We start from the raw sequence: 16748 nt of genomic DNA, 5'->3' as shown, positions 1-16748 counted from the left end.
CGTTTGACAAGTGACCAAAACACAGCCCCTGCCCTGAATGCATAATTACCCCCAACTGTAAATTCCCCATCTAATTTGATATTTGGTCCTTTGCAGAAGCTATAGCCTTCGTAAATAATATACAAAGTAAGAAACCTAATCCAGCCTGCTAGAATGTTTAATTCATCATTATGCGAGCTAATTGGAAGGTGATTATATGGTAATTGCTCATTAGTGGTGTATATTTATCGCTGTACCTTATGTCAAGGCCATGGGAATTGTGTAGAGGCTGTTCTCTCATTTCAAGGATCAGTTTCAGAAGCAGGAGCGAAACGGGCGAGATCAAGTTCTCCCTGACGTCAGGGTCCAGCCAAGTGTTATGGAGACCGGGCCTATATATACATATAGGGGAGAGAAGGAACTAGGTGGCAGGTGAGGATGTGGGTAGTGGGGAATGCCCCCACGAGGGAAGAAGGCGTTAAACTAGGCCCCTGGCAGCAATGCTCCGATTTTTAGGGTTTCTCTCTCTCTCTCTCTCTCTCTCTCTCTCTCTCTCTCTCTCTCTCTCTCTCTCTCTCTCTCTCTCTCCTCTCTCTCTCTCTCTCTCTCTCTCTCTCTCTCTCTCTCTCTCTTCTCTCTCTCTCTCCTCTCTCTCTCTCTCTCTCTCTCTCGCATTTCCCAGAAAAGAAGTGGAACTAGGCTTTGGTACCAAGGAATCTTTTAGAAGGCTTCCCCCCTCAGTCCAAGGCGCTAGGGACTGTGTGAATTATTTTTTGTTCAGTCCCGGGTGCTTGCCGGGAGAGATTCCATTGCGGCGTGCCAAGCGCACAGAGCCGCGGAGCGGGCATTCTCGAAGACCTGATTCGTTGGGGGTTGGGTCTGAAAGAGAGGCGGGGACACCATCGCCTTCCCTGTTTCCCCCCGGCTTAGGCGGAGGAGAAGAGTGAAGGACTCTGGAAAGCCGTGGGGACTGATTTGATTTTGTACTGCTGCACTGGAAGTCAGCTAGACTTCGAAATTTTCCGACAGCTCTATTTCTAAAGAGTTTGTAAACCTGCTCCTATGTTCAACCTCTCAGTCCAAGAAAATCTCCACTTTTCCTTCTCTTCCAGTGCGGAGACTCTTAGGCCAGAACTAAAGGCGGCTGGATAAACTTTTAGGCCTGTACTGGAGAGCCCAGAAAGAATCTTTTTGCGGCTTGTGCTGAAGTCAAGGGCGGCTGGGGTGTCTAGGGAGGCCCAGGTTGGCCTGGGCCAAAGAGGATTGAATTCACACAAGGTGTAAGTCAACGCCGGTTTTTCCCCCTCCCGGTGCCTCAGGTTAGCATTTTCCAATAGCGAGAAAAGTTGGTCAGAGATCCTGGGGCTGAGGAGGGAAAGAGGATCCCTCAGACCCGGCAGCTGAGATCACCACAAGGCCGAGCCCCTCTCTTCCTATTTCCCCACCAGAACTGCAGAAGCTCGCATCCCAACACCTTGTATGCTCTCAAACACCTCCCCTCCCCCTCGGTGCACCCTAGAGCTGGGCAATAATGGAGTGATAGGGAGCTCTGGCGCCCCCTCGGAACCACAGCACTCCTTTGCCCTCCCTCAGGGGCCGCAGCCCCCCTTCTGGGCAACGAGCGATAATGAACAAACGGCCAATTAAAAGCCAGGGCGCTGTTGATTAATAGACCTTTCGCTTTCAAGTGTGACACCGCCTCGGGTTTCCTGACTCAGAGGGTCGCCTCGGGAGAAGCCACCTCCTGAAGCAGGGTTACGACTGGGGTCAGCGGGTTCTCAAAACTCCCACTTCCCTCTCACAGCGGGGCTATTGGGGGTCAGGGGGCGGGGCGGGAAGTAAATCAATTGACAGATCAGCGACCAGTGGGCGTGCGGTGAGTTCCAGGGGAAGTCCAGCAGCCAGGGGATCCTTGTCCCTCCAGGACACCAGATCTTCGGAGTTAGACGGGCGGGACAGCAATTTCACATTTCCTTTCTCCAGGGTCTGCAGATTCTAGAACTAATCAAAAGGGGCTAATTTTCCGTAGTCTTATAAGGTGACATCCATATAAATCAAAAGCGGTTTTGGCTAACATCACGCTTAAACCAAAAAAAAAAAAAAAAAAAAAAAAAAAAAAAAAAAAAAAAAAAATTACAAAGTTGACTGTTGTTTTCTAAACTCAGTGAGCCAAGTGTAGACACGTCAACGAGGTGTACTCGATAAAGACTAACGCTGGTATTGCACATATATACACAATTATGCACACACCCACGCACGGGTATACAGAGCCTCACGCAACCCTATACACAGACGTCCAAAGGCACAATCAGGAGGAAGATCTAAGCACATAACCAGACTCAGATTTACATACCCAGGCACATATACTTTCCTGCACAAGCTGAGCACAAAGATATATGCCCGTCATACAGGCAAACACTCGGACTTAGTTCTCCATAAATAGATACACCGCCACTCAGATACCTATTTAGATGCACTGTGCACACAATGAATCACACACAGACACAAAGTCTATGGATGCACGTCCGTGCCCAGACTCAGAGAGGTGAACCTCGCACACGCGTTGAGAGTGCCCAGGGCTATGAGATCTGAACTACTAGTTACTTCCTAACTCCGCTGGTAGTCCCAGGGATTTTGGATTGTGGCAACTAGGGGACGGTTGGGGGGGGGGGGATTATTTAATAAGCAGGATTGTGGCCACTGCAGCCGCAAGGACCAGAACTCGGGACTCTTTCTTGTTCTCGTCTGTCCAGTTTACAAGTAAATACCGAACCGCGCGGCTCCCGGGATCAGCCACAATCCGCCCCTTTCAACAAAAGAAGCCATACAAGCCCCTGGCAGCGACCAAAGGCAGCCGGGACTCCTCCTGGCAGGGACAGCCTCAGCTCTACAAGCCCAGGCCCGGAAACTTGTTGGGAAAAGGCCAGCTCTGGGGGTGGGGGAGCCGGACCTGACGGTAGCCTAGCCTGCGCCCCTGGAGCCACGCTCCCTCCTCCGCAGCCGGGGAGGTGCTGCCCATTAGCAACTCTCCAAGGTGTGGGGTATTGTGAAAGGAAAGTCGGAGTTGGGGGAAAGAGTCTTGGCCCAGATGGATTTCAATGCTAAATTTAAACACCCGCTATCCCTGCCCTTTGCCCACCCGATCAAACTTCACTAGATCCAAGGGCTCGGCTCAAGAAAGTCCCCTAAGAGATAGTTGGACCGGTGGGAAAGGGTTCGGTTAGCCCTCTCGGGCTACTTTGGGAAATGCCCTGGTTTCCCAAGAAGCAGAAAAGAAGACTTTTTCTCCAGAGCAGGAACTGTCTCTCCGATGGATGAATTCGATGTCCTACTCGGTCCTTAATTCCCCAATTTAAAAAAAAAAAAAAAAAAAAAAAAAAAAGACCACCGCATCGGAAATATAGCTCCATCTATAGATAAAAGTAATCGTTCTCTAACCCACACCTCTCCCACCGCAACCTGCGCACGGACACAGACCACGAGATAACATCTCCCAAATATTTATATTCCACGTTGCGTGGCATCTTGCGTCCACATTAGACACTCTAATCCGGCCACTTTAAATAGATGAATTAATAAAGCAAACGAGGGGCCTAATAAGCTGACTGTCCCGGCTGTGAGGCGGGGGGGAGCGGCGGGAAAGTGCGCCAAATTTGTTTGCTGTGGATCAAGGCGAGCCGCCTCTGCTCCACTGTCTTTATCTTAATTCCGACTTGAAAAGATATAATTATCTAGTTTGAAACAGAGCTGCTATCAAATCCTTCTTTAGGCAGGGAAGGGGGGCGTTGGAGTGGATTGCGGCTTTCTGAGCCGCTCCGTGCAGCCGGAGATAGCGAGTAATGAAGTTGTGGAGGCCCGAGATACAAAGGGCATTAACCTCATTAGCATGAAACCTTTTCTTCTAACCATTGTGGGACCCTTTCAGCCTCCTAATCCCCCCTATTTTCAAAGCTCGGTTTGTAATAAAGCTTTTAGGGTTTTTTTTTTTTTCAAAGCTAATAGTATTCTCTGAAGATTGTATTGCTGTTACGCTACATAGGACTTAAAAAAAAAATCTTTCCCCCCTTTCCTTGGGGTAAAAAAAAAAAAAAAAAAAAAAAGTATATGGTTCTTACAGAAATAAGCCTTTTATCAAGATGGGAAACACTTTCTGGGAAGACCAGTCTGCTGTTTCTGCTGTTTCACAGAAATCTGCTTAATGTACGAGATATTTGCATCTTTTTGAAGTATTACTCAAATGTAATTCAAAGGCAACTTTGAGTAGTTTAGTTCGTGAGATACCATAGGTGGAAGCTGAGGTTGATTCTTTGGGGAGGGATTGGAATCGAAATGTGCTTGGGGACACTTGGAGAGTGCCCTGGGGACGCTGTCTGGGTCTCGAGTTCCTCGATTCACTGAAGAAGCCGAGGCAGCGCGTGCGCGGGCGGGCCTGGGGCCTCCTGCCCCTTAGCAGCCCCAAGCGTGTGTTAGCCAGCGCTCTGAAGGGCATGCAGGAGTGCAGTGTCCTCAGTTCTGGCCTCCCACGACCAAATCAGGGCCCCCCACCTTTGCCAAAGACCCAAGTCTAATGGTCACTCACAAGGTCCAACGTTCGTGATTTTTCGGGGGAGGGGGGGAGAAGGGAAGAATGAATTGAAGAGAGAAAGAGAACGAGAGCCAGAGCTGGATCCAGAGAAAATCACAATTTAAGGAGGTGGGGGAGGAGGAAGAAGAGGAAAAAACATTCTCCATCCAGCCCTATAGTGCCCACACGTGCATGGAATTCCTAATCTTAACTTTTCTAAGGCAGAGTATTTAACAAAGCTTGTATTTTTGCACTGCATTGTAACTTCGCCTTATCACAGTGTAAAGGGTAGTGAGATTGTCCTAAATTATGTCCAACTAGCCCCCCTGGATCCATGGATTAAGAGATTAAAGGAAACCACTGGGCAGTGCCTCCTCTTTCCCCTTCATATTCCTGGTATGATAATTGCTTAAACTGATTTGCACTTTCACAAAAGCTCGCAGGACGCTTTGTAGCTCTAACAGAGCAGACGAGGTTTCTCTATCAATGGAAATAAAACTGATTCATGCGGCCTATCAGGATAAGGAGCGAATGAAGCATGCAAAAAACAACTGCGGACCCCCAGGAAAAAAAAAAAAAAAAAAAAAAAGCTCGTTTCCTCCGAAAGACTAGTTACAACTTTTCTTTAACGCTAAGAGTAGGTTTCCTAGAATCTGTGCCTTATAAGGCAGCTGAGTCGCCTTTTCCTCGCCCCATCACCTCTGACAGATTTGAGCCAAAGAGAAAGAAAATTTTAAACACATTTGGTGTCATGGGTTTAAAGTTAGAGACAAAGTTGAAAGTCCAAGTATCTGGAACTTTAAATGTTGGCTTATTGTTCTCGATGATCTATCCCATGGGACATCAATAATGTTATCTCTATGTACCTATGCAGATATATTGCTTTTAGAACGAGGCAAGAGGGTTTGATAAAGTTAAATCAATAGTTTTCAAAAGTTTTCTAACCTAAGAAAGGAGCTCACCCATTCAAGCTCAACAGTCCTGTACTAGATTTTCTGATTAGAGAAATTTTTACCGAAGACACAACTTTCCTGCAGGAGCTGTTTCTTCCTGACAGACCCCTTTCTCCCATCCCCCATTTCCCACCCCTCTGCTTAAAAAAAAAAAAAAAAAAAGACCAGAGGCTGAAACACCAAACGTCCAGCTGCCACTTGATGTCCCAAGTTTCGCAAGCCTCCAGAAGAGGAACAAATGCATACATATATATATATAATATATCATAATATATACATATGTGTATATGCACAGATGTCACAAGAGTCTTAATGTAGCTTTAAGGTATTAAGGCTTAAAACTGCACTAAAACTTTTGGGACACCATTTATATGTACATACAGGTATATATATACTTTTTTAAAAAAATATCCATTTCAATTTTCGAAGACGACTACTCTGCGGGCATATTGATAAATCTTTATTGACAAAATATTGACATTGACATACTTCTTGGAAGTATATAGTGTGTTAGAATTCTAACAAATTAACACAAAACACAAAAATATTTACATTCTGGTATAGAAGACATTAAGGAACCATTTGTCACTCTTTAGTAGCTCTAGGATCTTGGAATATAAACTCAGTGCTTGAAAACTTGCCGCCCGATATTTGCCACACTCAACATCAATCCCTCTACAGTCCTTGAGTTTGGGTGTTTTGTTTTGTTTTGTTTTGTTTTTTTTTAATTTATTTGGGTTTTTGTTTTGTTTTGTTTTGTTTTTTTTGCATTTTAAAGAATAACCACTTCGAATGGTTGAACTCTGCCAATTTCTTCAACCATCAAAGTTTAAATTCACTCGTGTTTTAAGCTTCAAGATGTCCAAAAGGGAATGTGAAAAAAATTAATTAAAAAAAAAAACACACCAGGATTTAATTTTTTTTCCAGCAAAAGTAGATTACTCTCCTTCACCCTCCCCCCACCACCCCAACCCTCTTTCCAGCCTTTCCCTCCCCTCTCATCTCTTTTTTTCTCTTTAGAGGACCACTATTGGTGAACGGCTACTTCATTTAGCTGTCACACTCACTTTGACGTCAGAAGTTATCAATAAATGTTTACAGACTGTACATTTCTCATAAAAAATAGAAATTAAAAAGCACACAGACCTGTCTTAAAAAGGAAAAAAGTTACAATTCAATTTCTGTCTTTAGACACCGTTTGCCCAACAACTGGTACATGCAATTCAAGTTTCTGAAATAGGTGTGGGGTTTGGGCTGGATCTGGAATCGCAATTGTTATTATCACTATTATTATTTTTAAAGAGTGGAAAACTTCGAAGTGCAAAAAAGTCTTGTGCCTGGTTGGTTATTTATCATAATTATTATCATTATTATTTTTTTAAATGGACTGCAGTAAACGGAATACCTGTCAATCATCTTGTCTCCATCGTTTGGTTTTTGATTGACAGCTTCCCTTGTCAGAGCCGGGTCGGCCATGCCACATTTTGGACCTCTCTCTCTCTCCCTTCTCTCTCTCTCTCTCTCTCTCTCTCTCTCTCTCTCTCTCTCTCTCTCTCTCTCTCTCTCTCTCTCTCTCTCTCTCTCTCTCTCTCTCTCTCTCTCTCTCTCTCTCTCTCTTTCTGCTGCCTCTTTAGACGAGAATTGAATGTTGATGAAGGAGCCTTCTCCTTAGTCTCCACTCTGCCTTGGATTGTGATCCTTAACACTTTCTGCTGGAAAGTTTCTAAGTGCCACCTTCTTTCTTTTCTCTTTGTGTGTTTGTGGTTTGTTGGATGTTGCTTGTTTGTTTTTGTTCTTCTCCTTTTTCTGTCTCTGTTATGTCTCGGTTTTGTTTTGTGAGATTTTTTTTTTTTTTTGTCTCTAATCGTCTGATGTGACGTCTATTTCCTCTGGACTAGCCTGTTTGGTAGCAATTCTCCATCGGTTAATATGATGTGTTCCTTTTTTCTTCTGTTGTGAATCCGAACCCTCTTCCTCTAGCTTCTGACGTTTGAACTTCGTCCTTCTGTTCTGAAACCATACTTTTACCTACAGCAGGAAGTAAAGAATGATAGGTTAATTTCTCTTTGCAAAGACAAAAATAAAACAAGTGAGGGGGGGTTCCCTCTTTTTTCATCCTTTAGGTTAAGACTCTTAGGCTAATAATGGCTTGGTTCCCTCATCCAGGGGACACTTGAAGCAAAGGAGACTTCGGCTTGCCTCCAGTGCAATGCTGACACATGGGATTGGGCCTGGACAGCGCCTCCCCCCCCTTCCAGTCAGTCCGGATGCCTCTATTGTTGCTAAAGCCTTCCTTTACCACAGTTAAAGCATTCTGCAGCCCAGGGTGCTTGTGTAAACTGGGTGCTGAAAAGTAACCACTGATCATCATACCTTCAAAAATATGAAAGAGTTTTTTTAAAAATTAGGGGGGAAGAAGAATACAAATTCACAAGATAGAAACTCGGCTCCTTTTCTTCCTTCAAGACTTCAATATGCTTTTTATTATTTTTTCCACATTTGGATGCTGAATCCTAAATATAGATTCAGCTGCTTAGCATAGGCCTGAGGTCACTATTTTTAGATTTCTCTTCATTTAGATCTTTTTTCCTTCTTTTAGAAGTTGATCAGGTGAGTCGAAAGGGAGAAGGTTGAAGGAACTGGGAGAGGGGAGGAGCAGTCCTAGGTTTCAGATCCTTTCCATGAAAAGTGGTTCAAAAGTGAAAGCATTCACAAGGCTCTGTGTGTGTGTGTGTGTGTGCGTGTGTGTGTGTGTGTGTGAGAGAGAGAGAGAGAGAGAGAGAGAGAGAGAGAGAGAGAGAGAGAGAGAGAGAGAGAGAGAGAGAGAGAGAATATCACTCAGCAGAAGGAATATGTAGGATCAGCCCTGGTGACACCTTGTTACTTGGGGCCTCTGTTCCGAATAGCAGCTTTCCTGTTCCTATAAGAGGTTTCAGGATGTCTCCTTTTGTAAACAGTGAAATTCAAGATACCAGTTGTTCGAAAGCTTGGAAACTAGAGGCCAGAACAAATCAAACTCGATGGCCCCTCATTTCATCTGAAGGAGACCGGGAAATAGGTTCCGAATCAAACCCAAATGATTGAAAACATGCCTGGGGCCCCTTTGCTCTTTGCTCTTCAGACAGACTAAGGCAGTATCAGTCCAGAAGTTCGTAAACTGCAAAGCTAGGTTAGGCTCTGGCAAATGAAGACTATAAACGTCTTCTCACCTCCTGTTGTTCTCACCATTAACATCATCATCACCAGCACCACTATCTGAGTCTCAGATCTAAAGTCTGGTTGGGTGTAGGAGCGGAGGATATCTAGCCAAGCCTTCTGCAAAGTTAGCCAGGGTAGCGGCTACAGTGCCACCAAATCGCCTCGGCTTTAGCCATTCTCACCGCCTCCTCCAAGCCTTGCCCCATCGGAGACCAGTTCCCTAGCCCTCTCCCCGCATTTTCATATTCCCCAAAAGTCTCCCATTAAAAAGCTGAGCGGGAACAAGGGTGAGTTTAATTTGCTTTTAGTTTGCTAATTGAGGGGGAGGATGGTTCATTTCTCCACGCTGCTCTCCAAAGGGAGCCCGTTTGTCGAGATCGGGGGGTTGACACCAAGACAAAAGACTCCAACCAGCGTCGGAATCAGGCCGGACAAAGACCACCTTAAATACAGCTTTCTAGGGGGAAATAAGCCGGAGCTGTGCCTTGTTCCGAGAACCTCATAAAAGTGGAGATCCCCTGTTCTGTTTTGTCCGGGGGACATTTTAAAACAAAAGCCTCAACCTCTTATCGTCTCAAAAAAAAAAAAAAAAAAAAGTGTTACAACTTAATCCGCCCAGAAAACGTTACTGTTTACGAGAACTTTGAACTAGCCTAGTGGTTCTATAGTACAGTACAGCTTACTGTAGTTGGCCCCCGCCTCCTGCCCAGGCCCAACCCCCAGCCCCAGTCCCAGCCCGGACAGAAACTAGCCCCCTTCCCCCCGCCCAGGCCCAGACTCTATGAAGGGGGGGGGAGGGGAGGAAGAGACGGTTCAGCCCTCCCTCTCTCTCCACTAGCAAAATGGGGGAGGGGGGAAATGATATAAACAGCAGAACCCCCAACAGTCGCCTCAGTTGGGGCGAGAAACCACTCAAATGGCCCCACTCTGGCGGATAGCATCTCTTCCACCTGGGATCCTTGATAGGTTACACGTTTCCATAGATGTAAGCATCCAAAAGGGGCATGCAGTATGAAGAGAATAGTCAAAGCAGAAAAAGCATCAGTCAGTTAGGAGACGCGAGGGATCACTGTTCCTCTAAATACCCTTAACTAAAAAAAAAAAAAAAAAAAATCAATCAAACAAACAAACAAAAACAACTATAATCTATCGATCTCAAACTAGAAACAACTCACACTTCTTGACTGTCCATATTTAACCCAGTCGAATAGTATGGATGCCCAGACTACCTCAAACTGCGTTTTCTCCTTCTCTTTCTCTCCTCGTTTACTTTCCAAGGTTACTGGTCTTTTCTCCGAAAGGGAGTTGCTCTCTCCTCTAATCCAAGAGGATCTGTTGCCATCAGTCCCAAAGCCCTACCAGAGTCATCTCTACCTCCACTTCCTCTTTCCCAATAGGTTGCCCTGCACCCTTCACCACTCAACTCAATGTCCCCACAGGCAAAGCTTGCTTCTGCAGACTAAGTGGAGTAATCTGTCTGTGCTGTAAATAACTGCCGCACTGGGCTCCGGAAAGGAGGTGAAAACCTATTTGTTAAGCTGCCTCCTGCAAACACAATCTCTGATTACCCAGACGAACCAACCACTTGTCTGTGGCCTATTTTCTTGCTAACCCCAGTCAGCGCCATCCTTCTTGCCTTCTTATTAGCTTTCTAGGGACTCGTAGAGCTAGGCCAAAGAGGAAAGGAGGAACCAACACTCTGCACGAATTTCTAAATTTAAAATTAATATATTCAAGACAAAACTCTCTAAGCAATCTCTGTGGATTTCAAGGCTCAATTCCACTCCCCGCAAACCGCGAATGTCACTAATCTTCCCTAGTGGATCGAAATCAAAGGAGGTTCTTAACCCAAAGCCTTAAACAAATAAACATCACAAAAATTAAACTTTTTTTTAAATAAAAGGTAAAAAGTAAAACCTTTTTGACCCACAAAAAGAGACTAGATTTGTCTAAACACCAAGCTGCCTAAATGTGAGCATCGGCTCATCCCAAGTCTGGACTTCATTTCCCTTGTCAGGAAAATGAGGCGGTGGAACTAAAAGATCTTTGAGATTCCACAATTCAGCAAGCCAGGCTCAGGACACCTCCCACACTATCCAATCGGAATCCCACTGAGATTCCTTGATGTCCCCTTTGGGTGCTGACTTTTTTTTTGGGGGGGGGACAACTTTAGAGTAGCTTGCCTTATTTCAGAGAAGCTGTCCTCTTTCAGTGGAGTTGAGCTATTTGAGACAAACTCGTAGAACCACTTGGGGGTGAGAGAACAGAGCAGGTCTGCCCCTTTTCTTCTCTGGCCCCCATGCCAGACTTCCTAAGGAGGCCTCTGCCCCAGGGATTGCCTGAACGCCATAGATCGACCACGTCCGTGGCAAGTGGGACTCTGTCCTTCTAGCATCCTCTCTTACCTGAGTTTCCGTGAGGCTGAGGCTGTGGGCCAGTTGTTTCCTCTCCGCTCCCACCACATAGTGATTCTTCTCAAAGGCATGTTCCAGTCTCAGTAATTGGGACGGGGAGAAGGCTGTACGGATCCGCTTGGGCTTTCGGGCCAGGGCATTGTGCAAAAGGAAGCTTTCCGGGCTCGTTTCATTTCCTGAGGGGTAGGAAACAGCAGAGCTTGGATTAGGGACCTAGACTTCGTCCCTTTACTCCTCCCTAGGCGTTACTGTCACCAAGCCAAGGTGGGGCTTCGAGGGGACCCAAGCAGCCTTTCCCCTAAGTAAGGGAGATAACTCATTTCTTTCCTTCCCATCCCACCACTCCCCCGCTCCCCCCCCCCAAAAAAATCAACTGCATTGAAGCAGGGAGATCTCCAAGAATGGAAAATAGAGAGCGGGGGAAAGCGGGAACTACACCAGCTTCCTCAGAGTACAACTTTATTAGAAGAATTATTAGAGGAATCACGATAAATAATTGACGACCTTACATGAGGGTGGGGGAAGGAAAAGGAGAGGAATATCTTGTAACTCAAGTCGTCTTTTAAAAGCCAGAATAAAATAAACTGGCTCAAAGAGGCCCGCTCCTCTCCTTTCTTTCACAGAAGTACAGTGAAAGTACCCCGCCGCAAACAGCCTCACAACCCAGCTCGATTTAACCCAGAGCTGGGACCTGTTAACTTCACGAACCTGCCCATTCTCTACAGCTAAAGAAAGGGGTACGCTACTCCCAAACCCCACTCACTCTCAACACATCTCCCTTCCCAACTTCCTGCAAATCCCGCGGATTCGGCTTGGCGTACGACTCGGCTCGGCCCCAGTCCAAAGCCCGGCTCAGGAGGACAGTGTCTGGCCGGTTCGGACTGTCCGAATTTCAGTGGACGCAAAGCTACAGCCGAAGCCTCCGGTGCTCTCAGCGCACTCAGTTCGCCAGCTCCCTCACTTCGACCTGTCTCATTTCTTCCCCGGTTTCTCAACTTGTCACACAGGCCTAAGAGAGGAAAGGGGACTATTGCCTCAACATCTGGAGCCCCCATTCAGGAAAGGGATTGGATGGTATTTCCCCTCCCGATTTAACTTCTTCGCTCGAGCTGGAAAAGCAGCAAGCTGCGATTCCCATATTTTCCGACGACAATCTAATTTGTATTAGTAGTATTTAAGATAGTGGGGGAGGGAGGAGAGAAGAGATTGTTGTAACCAGGAGGAGATTTTAAATTTAATCTAAGCAGTCTGCTGGGACCATCCTTTCTTCTGGTTGAAGTAGCTCTTTCTGTCCTTAATTCCCAGGGACCAGGAGAAAACATTGCTGTGATTGGAAGCTAGTGTCATTTTATTTTGAGAACATTAATACATTTGCAAAGTCTGTCCTTCGGCTGGTCCCTGGTTATTTCGCCAAATAAGATGGGAAAATCTAACTTTCCTAAGAGTTAGTAGAGAGTAGATGAGAGAAATCAATAAAAATTATAACCCCGAGCCCCAAACACACAAAACAAAAACAAAAGAAAAACTATAAACAAACACACACTTAACGGTCAAGTTCAGGCAGAGTTAGGGAGATCTCGGGTCATTTTTTTTTTTTTTAAGAAAAGAGAAAATATACATATGATGGGTGAAGGGGGAAGGCACCCCTTCTTTACCTCCATTTATTAGCAGGAATATTAAGGGTTAATCAATGGCCAACTGTGTTTTGTTCGACTGCCCTCAAAAGCGGCTATTTTCTCTCATCTGATTACTAATTATTCTTGTTACCTAAACCTTTTCCCGTTGGTTGAGATCTCGTTCCCTCTCCCTCCCGGGGGGGATAAAACGAGAGTGAAAAAGAGGAAAAAGAAATTGTACAAAACCAACCAAACAGCCTTCACTAGCTCTTTTCTTCCAACTGGATTAATTTCTTTTAAAGAAAGAAAAACAATAAAAGAAAGCAAACCCGCCTTTCTGCCTTGACTTCAGTGCGCTGTAATTTACGCGGGCGTCAGGAGCTGCAGAAGATGATTCTATCCTTATCTATTTCCAGTTCCCTCCCTCCATCTCTAAAAATATAAATGAAATAAAATGACTTTATCAATGGGTAGTTGGAAATTCACTCCGAGATGTGAAATGAGTCTCTGACCAGCGTGGTGGGGTGATGGTCAGACTCGACTGAAGGAGGTGTGGCGTTCAAGGTAAAAGAGTTTCTAACGAAACCGAGGCAAAAGTGGCTCTCAGTCCGGGTTGGTTGCCTTATGCAGCTCCGGAGCTGGTGCAACAACGGAAAGTATTGGGGATTGGGGGTGGAGGAGGACGGAGGAAGAACAATCTGGCTCGCAGCTTTTTCCTGCGTTTACCTTCACACAATGTACACGGTGGATTTCCCCCTCCAATGCCCCATGCGCCCCCCACTTTGAGCCCCTTTTTAGATTGTGACAACTTCTTAGTCTTTCTCCTTCCCGTAAAAGGGTCAACTCATTTCGGGGAGAGAAAGAGGAAGGAGAAACGAAGCAGCTAGAACCTCTAGCTCTCTTTCTGCTTTCATTCAGTGAGTATAACTTTCCTACTGCAGGACTTCCAAACCCAGGATTCCGTATCCCAGAAAAGCGGGAGGGATAAAATGCCAAGGCCTTTCAAAACGACGCATTCCCAATCTGGCAGCGCCCAGGTCAGACTCCGGGAAGAAAGGGGGGACAGAAAAGCAGAAAAGGCGAGCAGGGACCCAGGCAACATGGCACGTACCTTGAAATCTGTGGCCCAGATATCGGTACCTGTGGATAAGCCAAGGGTAGAACGTGGATGGGTCTCTCTGCTGCGAGGCGAAGAGGGGGTGGGGCGAGTGCGAGGAGGGCAGGGGGTGTGCAGCCAGGGCGTGCGGCGGCGGCACCGGGTGGACCGGCACGGCGGGATTGGGCGGGTGGGAGACGGCTTCTGCAAACACCAAGTCCGGGTTGGAGTAGACGCCCCTGCCGGCTGCCGTGTGGAAGCCGTTGAGGAAGGGGTTTATGGGGCTGGAGTTGGCATAGCTGAGAGCCGCCGGGCGGATAGGGTCCTCGGAGCGCGAGGCGGGCAGGGGGTTGTCCTTGGCCACCAGCGACTCGATGGTGAAACAGCGCTTGGGCGCCGGCTGGAACATGCTGCGCCGCCGAGCGAGTCCTGGGGGCTCCCTCGCTCCGGAGCGTCAGCAATGCGCTGGCTCCGACGCCGAGTTTCGGGGAGGAAAAAAATGATATTTTTGTTGTGCTGTCGAAAGGAAAAAAGAAAAGAAAAAGGGGGGAGGGGGAGGGAGAGGAGAGGCAACGCAACGGGAAGAAGCCCGATAATCTTGAACCAGAACGCACCCAAAGATGAGAGAAGAAAAAAAAATCCTTCCAAAAGAGTTTGCAGGCAAGGATGGGGAGGGGTAATTTTTTTTTTTTTTTTTTTTTGGCTAGGTAGCGTGGGGGACCCAGAGCTGCGGGCAGAGAAAAGAAGGGAGAAAAAGTTTCTCGAAGGAGAAAAAAAGTTTCCTCTCTTCTGCAAAAGGCGGGCAGGGCACCCTAAGTCCAAAGACAATCCATGGATGTACTCGGTTCTTCACAAGTTGTGCAAACGATTTGTTAGTTCATGAGCCTAATTAGTGCGGGGATCACATAAACAGCTTCCTCTGAAGCCTGGTAAATGGCTTGATGATTGGTCGCTATTACTCGCCTTGAGGTGGAAGGGGGGAGACTCTTTAAAGTGCGTCAGAGGGCGGCGAGCGGCTGGGAACCTGGAGGGCTGGATCCGGGCCCGGAGTGGAACGGAGTCGGGGGCTGCCTGAGCTGCTCTTGCTCTGGTCGGTTCTGCGCCTTCTCTCAGCGCCCACCAAGGCGGCGGCAGCTGCAGCTTCTTCGTCTTCTCCTCCTCTTCCTCCTTCTCCGTCCCCTCCTCCTCCTCTTCCTTCTTCTTCGTCTCCTCCTCCTCTTCCTCCTCTTCCTCCTCCTCCTCCTCCTTCCCCACCTCCTCCTCTTTCTCCCCCGCCTCCTCCTCCACCTCTATCACCACTCCCTCCGGGGCGCCCAGGTCCCAGCAGAGTCCCCGCCGGGCGCTGCCGCCGCCACCATCCGCAGCTTCCCCTCCCAACCCGAACCAGCTGCCGCGGGGGCAGGTAGGAGAGCACAGATTCCTCCCGCGCGCTCCGCCGCTTCTCATTCCAGACTTGAGCCCGGGGGAGGAGGGAGTGGGACGCATGGGGAGGGCTAAAGGGGGCTGGCTTGGGGTGAGGGTGGGGGAAACTATTATATTTCTCCAGCCCCCTCCCCCCCCTGAGGGCAAAACTTAATTTTGTCTCCTAGGCGAAGAGTAAACTCTGAGAGCTGTCCCCTCCCCTTCTCTTCCTACCCAGCTCCCTCCTTTCCAAACTTGTATTAAAGGGTCTCTAGGACGGAGAGAGTCCAATAGGACGGAGAGAGTCCAAGAGACCTTGAACTGTTAGATAGTTGGCAAGTCGACACCATCGCACCCCCTTCAAAAGGCATCCAATACCTACTATTAGCTTGTGCCTTTTCAATCAAATTACCCAGTTTTGTTTTGCTTTTTTTTCTTCTTGTAGGTGGTAATTACGACCTCTCCCCTCCAAACACCTACCCCTACACAGACAAACGCTTCCTTCGAAAGTTCTGGGGGAAAGAGAATCTGTATTGTTGAGGTAGATGCAGTTTGTCTTAGCGGTCGTTATTATTATTGTTGCTAATGTCATCTATTAAAGCATCTACCACCGTGCCCCACCCTGGATTGTTAATTGCTATGTCTGGGAGAGGACCAGGAGCAGTGTGAATGAGTTGAATCTGAGGCTTCAGTCAGGGAGAGGACTACAAACAGTGAGAGTGAATTGGATCTCAGGCTCCAGACCTTGTCCGTATTTTCGAGTTCGCCTTTGGTTTTGGGATGATTTTAGGGCTGAGTTCCCTCATCCCCATTGGTTCGCGCCGAGGAATAATTATGATCACATCCCGAGGCTGCTGGCTGCTGCTTACTGTTTATTGGTAGTTAAAGATCTATTATCTATTCATCAGCCGCCTCTTTTTACCCCCCCCCCTTTTTTTCTTTTTTCTTTTTTGCCAATTACATTCTTCTAAAGTGAAGTACCAGCAGGTATTTTTCACGTTTACAATTAATGATAAAAAAAAAAAAAAATCTGGCGTACTTTAAATCTATTACGCCGAGGCGGTGTAATTTATCTTAAGGACGCAGAAATGCTTGTGTTGAGTGAATAGGTTGCCGAGGAACCTGGGAGAAAGTAGACCGGGAGGGGAAACTGGGGGAAGACAGAAATAGAAGCTTGATATACACATTTTGAGGAGGCGACAACAACAGAGAAACGCCGCGTCTCGATACATAATTATCTAAGGATCTCTTTCTTTTACCCAGTGGGTGACCCCATCTCTCCCCTCCCCCCTCATATTTCCCCTTCTTTTTTTATTTGCTTGTTTATGGACTTGTTTTTGTTAATGTTGAGGTGGGGGAGAAGAGCTCTTGTCTCTGGAAATCTCCTCAGGAAAAAAAAAATTGGTTCATACCTTGTTTGTAGGACATTTAAGAACTGTCTTCTTTTATAGATATGCCAAAACATTAGTAACTGGAGTATCGCTCTTTAAAAAAAAAAAAAAAAAAACTTATTGCACACTCCACCCC

The 16748-nt window shown here is 46.8% G+C and overlaps 1 protein-coding gene across 3 annotated transcripts; it reads right to left on the bottom strand.

The window, feature by feature from the left end:
• Positions 1-5933: 5933 nt before the first annotated feature.
• EMX2 (empty spiracles homeobox 2) lies at positions 5934-14769 on the bottom strand. Of its 3 annotated transcripts, none has more exons than XM_074295714.1 (3): positions 13836-14769; positions 11100-11284; positions 5934-7524 (listed from the first exon to the last, which is right to left on the bottom strand). In XM_074295714.1, the coding sequence occupies exons 1-3, from the start codon at positions 14227-14229 to the stop codon at positions 7357-7359; spliced, it is 747 nt and encodes a 248-aa protein (XP_074151815.1). In that variant the 5' UTR covers positions 14230-14769; the 3' UTR covers positions 5934-7356. The 3 variants fall into 3 exon arrangements, with proteins under 3 accessions (XP_074151815.1, XP_074151816.1, XP_074151817.1); XM_074295715.1 differs by lacking the exon at positions 13836-14769 and adding an exon at positions 11872-13469; XM_074295716.1 differs by lacking the exon at positions 11100-11284.
• Between the last annotated feature and the right edge of the window lie 1979 nt (positions 14770-16748).

This window comes from Sminthopsis crassicaudata, chromosome 2 (assembly GCF_048593235.1).
Source record: "Sminthopsis crassicaudata isolate SCR6 chromosome 2, ASM4859323v1, whole genome shotgun sequence".
Classification (NCBI taxonomy): Eukaryota; Metazoa; Chordata; class Mammalia; order Dasyuromorphia; family Dasyuridae; genus Sminthopsis; species Sminthopsis crassicaudata.
The sequence above is the reverse complement of the archived record's forward strand: the minus strand, read 5'-3'. Positions and strand labels throughout refer to the sequence as shown.

Excerpts from the sequence above, each read along its gene's own strand:
- EMX2 (XM_074295714.1), bottom strand. The coding sequence starts at position 14,229 with ATGTTCCAGCCGGCGCCCAAGCGCTGTTTCACCATCGAGTCGCTGGTG. Across the intron at positions 11,285-13,835 it reads TCTGGGCCACAGATTTCAAG|GAAATGAAACGAGCCCGGAA; the intron begins GTACGTGCCATG and ends CCTACCCCTCAG. Across the intron at positions 7,525-11,099 it reads TCAGCCTCACGGAAACTCAG|GTAAAAGTATGGTTTCAGAA; the intron begins GTAAGAGAGGAT and ends TTCCTGCTGTAG.